Source organism: Cariama cristata, unplaced genomic scaffold (genome assembly GCF_000690535.1).
Source record: "Cariama cristata isolate BGI_N322 unplaced genomic scaffold, ASM69053v1 scaffold26819, whole genome shotgun sequence".
Classification (NCBI taxonomy): domain Eukaryota; kingdom Metazoa; phylum Chordata; class Aves; order Cariamiformes; family Cariamidae; genus Cariama; species Cariama cristata.
This window is the reverse complement of record NW_009636779.1, coordinates 1-5,583: the sequence shown is the minus strand read 5'-3', so window position 1 is coordinate 5,583 and position 5,583 is coordinate 1. Positions and strand designations below refer to the sequence as shown.

At 38.1% G+C, this 5,583-nt stretch overlaps 1 protein-coding gene across 1 annotated transcript in view; it reads left to right on the top strand.

Annotated features, from left to right (window-relative positions):
• The window catches only part of ABHD17C (abhydrolase domain containing 17C), a 29,857-nt gene extending 27,552 nt beyond the window's left edge, over positions 1-2,305 (top strand). The window contains exon 3 of the mRNA XM_009708053.1: positions 783-2,305. Coding sequence (XP_009706355.1) covers positions 783-1,002 — 220 coding nt within the window. The 3' untranslated portion in view covers positions 1,003-2,305. The remainder of the gene's footprint in view (positions 1-782) is intronic.
• The last annotated feature ends 3,278 nt before the right edge of the window (positions 2,306-5,583 follow it).

The window sequence follows — 5,583 nt, the reverse complement described above, 5'->3', positions numbered from 1 at the left end:
TCCTCTGAACCTGTTTTCCTATGAGAGGTGGTCACTAGCTGTATTGGTCTGCTAAGTGTAGCTGGAACAAAAGGAAAAAAGTTTAGGGCCGCTTTGCAGTGAGAACTGTCAAGGAAGTTGGTTGCGTGAAGTAAAATCCTGTATGAGTTTCTTTTGGTTTGCGGTTAAATATCCTTGTGTAACGCTCTTCTCCCACAGTTTTCTCTCTCATCATTTGAACTTAAACAATCAGTACAAAGAATAGATTGTTTTTCTTTAGCTGAATGCCAAATTTGGGAGTTTAAAGACAGGTTCAAACCTCATGAGCTGAGGCTTTTTTTTTTTTGTAATGAAGTCTTATGACTGGAATGTAGTTCATTAGTTCCTGATCTGTTACATTGGAAGGTGATAACTGTGTAATGTGAAGAGTCCGCTCTGGCAGCATGTCCTAGGGAATCTTACTTGCCTCTCAGTGGTTTTTGTGATGGACACACTCACTGTTTTGTTTTGGGGTTTTTTTGTGCCAGTCTTTATTTGCGTGCTGCCTATTCAAGCTTCTTGTCATTAGAATTCGTGGGATGGTGATGATGACAGTGCAGGTGCCTGTTGACACATGTGTCTTGGGAGTGAGCCTTATTCCATATCACTTGGGCACAATTTCAATGTTTTGCAGCCATTTAAAAACATGCAGTGGTAGCTGATTGTTTATCAATAGTTAAGCTTGCTTTCTTCAATCATATGAAAGTTAAAGCCCCAAACTGAGCTATGTTTTGTTTTGTTTGTTTTTTTTTCCCATTCTCCAGCATTGACAAGATATCTAAAGTAACCTCTCCTGTGTTGGTAATCCATGGTACTGAAGATGAGGTAATCGATTTCTCCCACGGCCTGGCCATGTATGAGCGATGTCCACGAGCGGTAGAGCCCCTCTGGGTGGAAGGGGCTGGGCATAATGACATAGAGCTTTATGCACAATACTTAGAGAGACTAAAACAGTTCATATCTCATGAACTTCCCAACTCCTGAAGAAGCCTACCTGATTTTACCTCAGTTACTGTGAACGGAAGAAATTACCTGGTTTTGCACATGCTTTAACTGGATAGCTGTAATAGCTTTATACTATGAAGAAATACCCTGTCTTTAGGGTGTTCTAATCAAACATCTGATGAAATTTGTCTTTTATATCTGGAAATTATTCTACTAATGCACACAAATATGGTCAACTACTGTAATTGCAACAATTTTTAGCTTCGTTGCCCTGAAGGAAGTGGGAATACTAGCTGCTTATGGGGACACTTTTTACCTAGTGCTGTATTAATCGAAGATCAGTTTTCTCTGTCTCACTTCAGATCGTTTATAATTCTGTCCTACAAAGACTGGGATTTTTTTTCCCCCAGTGTTCTCAATGTGGAGAACACAACTGTTATGAGCTACAGCTTGTTCTGAACAATCAGTTATGGGTTCAATCTAAGGGAGTACTTTCTCTGTAAAGTTTCTAGCTGTAGTATTGTAACTGGAAAGTTAATGTGATGAAGTTCCCCCTCCTCCCTTCTAGTGTTCTTTGGTTAACTTACTGATCTTCCCCAGTAAATTATTTAAATATACTTTTTCCTGAAAATAAACGAACTACTATATGGGGCTAAACTCTGTAATGACCTCTCCATTACCTGTATAAACATAACTGGAATATCCTTAAAGGAACTAGGGAAAAAACTGCTTTTGTTTAAAAATAAATGTGTAAATTTACTACTAGAAAACTCATTTTAATATTCAGATGGTCTGAATAATAGCCATAACAGACATTTCCTTCTGTAAAGCATTCCTGTAGACTTTTTAAAAGTACTGTACATATTTGAATTTACATTGTGCATAGATTCTTAATTAGTAGTTTTAATTTAAGTCTAGTTACAATAAACTGCAAAATTCTGGTTTGTATATGATTGAATACATTTTGTTAAAATATGTTTTTATCCCTATATTATTTTGCTATTAAAGTTTTATAATGTTTCCAGGACAAAAAAAAATTTACACATTTATGTTTTGATGAATTTATGTAACTAAATTTTCATTGAGCTGATCTTTTTAGTTTAGAAGTAATTTGATTCTTTGACACTGGAATCGCACAGATTATGCATCAGAAATGCAAGACACTTAAAAATTGTTACACTACTAGCATAGGTCTAATTTTTCCAAATTTAAAGGCCTTAAATGTACTGTAAGCCTCAGATTGTTGTATAAATTGATCGCGATTGATTGCAGTTTGTGTCCTGTTGCTAGAATGCAACACAGTGATTGTAACAGAATAAAGGATGCATGGATTAGAACTTGCTGAATTTTTGAATCTTATTTGGCACGTAATTTTCATACACAAGGAAAGTGTAAAGTACAGATTACTTGGTAGAGTAACTTGAATTTCATTATTTAATTCCTTCCTTTCAAGGAAAACTCTCCTAAAGTTCAAAGCCACATTTCCATGAAGCTTGGTATGTAAATCACATGTAAACGAGATTACTTTTAAATGGTGTTCAGCTGGTTTTAAATAACAAAAAATCATGATTCATTACCTAGAAGAACTGTTTGAATGTAGTTGTCGTGAGCCCTTATAACAGGCCTGCAGTTAATTTTCAGCACTGCAAGTGTGTCTATTGTCTTTGATTATTGACTTGGCCCTATTACTGTAAAAGGAGAAAAACGGGTATTTTCACTTACAGTGCGGGGAAATGAGGACACCCGTCCTGCTCCACATCATCTGGATGTGTGCATCTGTGTTGTCCAGTTGTGAGTTTCAAATATCCCAAGCAGCAGGGCCCCCAGCTGTTCTCCTTGTGACTCTTCCAGCCAAAACTGGCAGATTTTGCCTAATCATCACCTCAAACTTCCCGCTTCCCTCCTGTATTTTAAATGAATGTCCAGATACATGTTGCATTTTTTTTTATTTTGCACCTTCATAAATCTGCAGTGGATTTTCTTCTATTTCTACACGTGTTCTTCCTGAGACTATAGCCCTATGGAAAGAGAGCTGATGTCTATGGTATAGGTATTCAAGATAACGTTTGAAAGGGTCAGCCTGTCCATGTAGTGACTTGTGAGTATCTAAAAACGATGCCTAATTAAGTAAAAGTTCCCCATTGAACTTTGTGTTGCTCTGAAAACTTCAGCCTACAATGTTTTTTCTCCTCATGACCCCTTGTACCTACCCTTTTACTTCAACAAACAAGTACTTTTAACCTTTTTCCCTATAAATTGATTTTTTTTTTAATTGCTACTTTTCTAACTCATTTTGTGACTTGTCTTTGCATTTGCTTTGCTTTTTGCCAGTGTTCCTCTGTTAATAAGCACCCCAAATCTGAATTCAGCGTTGTCATATATGTCTCATGGTCCCTGCAGACGCAGCCTGAGTTCACAGTGTTCTGGCTGAACATGAATTTCCTCTTGTACATCTATTATTTGTCCAAATTGCTGCCTAACTAATTCTCAGAGATGCCTCGCTGTTCTTCTGGCTTCTGCGTTGTCTGTTTTGCTTTGTGAATTTCCTCTATGTCTAAATAACACAAATGTTTTGCTGTTAATTAAAATGTTAATGCCCTATCAGTGATCTGTGGGTATGGATCATCTTCCCTCTCTATTAATTCAATAATTTACCTGTTTGGTCCCTTAAATAATTTTCCTTGTAGCCTTATTTTCCATCCAATAGTTCTTAAATGAATTCTGAAATTTTTATAATTTTTGACTTATCCTTTACACAAAATAGTACTAGTGAGCTGCTTTATATTGTAATCTTTTATCAAAGCATCACTATTTCAGGAATTTCAAAACACTACTGCTGGTTGGCATTAGAATTATTAATTGAAAAAAAAAAACCTGTGGCCAACTCATGAAAGTCTTTATAAGACACTGGATTTCAGGTCCCCATTTGTTTAAAGAAAAAAAGATTAGAACAGAGTTTTTAAATGATGGGGAAGGGGATGATACAAAGTAACAAAAGAAAAACTTTGAGCTAAAAAATAGGCTGTTCCAGCAAACTGCAAACATCCTCTCATGTCAATGTATAACGTGGGCCTTTACAAGAACTTGTTATGCATATTTTAGAGCTACCAAGGTGTCACTGAAATGGCTGTCTGTGCCTGGATGAATTATGCAACGGGTATTCCAAGGGTGCAAGTGATCACTAACTCTTTTTTTTTTTTTTTCTTGATGTGGATGCTCTATCCATTTTTCCTGTCTGACTTCGCGTCTTTGTTCATATAGTACAGCCGTATGGGATGTACTGCTGCTTTTCAGGAAGGTAAGGTGTGGCACATCTGTCTTTGTCAGTAGTTGTCTCGTGTTTGTACTTTGAAAAAGCCCAAGGAAAACATTTGTTATAACTTTAAAGGTAGCATTTTCCAAGGAGTTTAATATGCATCCCTTTTAAATTTAACTTGTATTCACATGGAGACCTATTACCTGTGTTGCCTCTGCTGCATTTTTCTTCCTCATTCTTCTATGTTATTCCTGTAACTTGTGACAACTCTGCTGTGGGCGCTGACCCTTTAGCTTTCTAAATGCCCAAATCTGTAGTTACACTTCGCATTGTACGCTTACAAACTCTGCATGGTATTTGATTTTTCTGAATGATACTAAACATAGCAGTAGAGAACCAATGCACTTTCTTCCTCTAGTTATTTGTTCAGCAGTAAACCTTGATTGTTCTCATTTAGAAAATGTTTTCTTCCCTAGGTCTATTCTTGTGAATGTAAATTAATGATCTCGTTTAAGTCCATGTAACTTACTTCTCTCTATCCTTCTTTGTGGAATTCACCACCCATTTTATCCCTGAAATTTCTCGTGTTGCAAATGCAGTTGTTTTGTGTTCTCAGCACTGGTTAAGGGAGGGTGGCTCTTTGATGGTGGGCACTCTGCTGCTGGGAATGAGGTCAAGCGCAGAAACTACCTGCTTAGTATTTGTTGCTTTCAAAGTCTGGCAGTAATTCTTAGATCAGATGGGTGTGAATTTCAAAGTGGGAGGTTATGTTTCAACTGTGCGATATTTGGGTCTCATAACTGCTACAACAATTAAAAGGCATGCAGTACATCAGGAGAGTGAGCACTACTCCTTTGACACTTTGTCTCTGGCAAGGTCTGGTTTTGAAGATGGGTTCGAAGCTGGTTCCTGCAGTAACCAAACTAATTTTGCAGAAAGCATTAGAGTAACATGCCTGCTGTCTTTAAAAAACAACCCACCAACAAAAAACCCCCAGCAAACGAAAAAGAAAGAAGTCGACCCCAGAAGACCCCTACACCTTCAGTTAATTGTAAATTGTCTTCTGGTTCCTGTAAAGGTAAACATGCTTTGTTCTGGATTGCCATAGGGCCCAGCGGTGTGGTAGGCTGTGAGCAGACAGCACGTTGCTTTCTGAACTAAAACTCCGGGTTCCTGTAGGTCTGCCGGGGAGTGAGCAAGTTCTGCTCTGGGCCACTCTGTCCCCTGTGCTCGTAGCTTTACCTGGGGGCTGCTGAACACAAAGCTGTTCTTGCTTTTCTGCTCTGCGTGGGACGTGGCAGAAGTTTTTTCCATCCGGCAGCGACCAGAGCATCTCTGCCCCTGCCTGTGCCACGGGGCAGCGC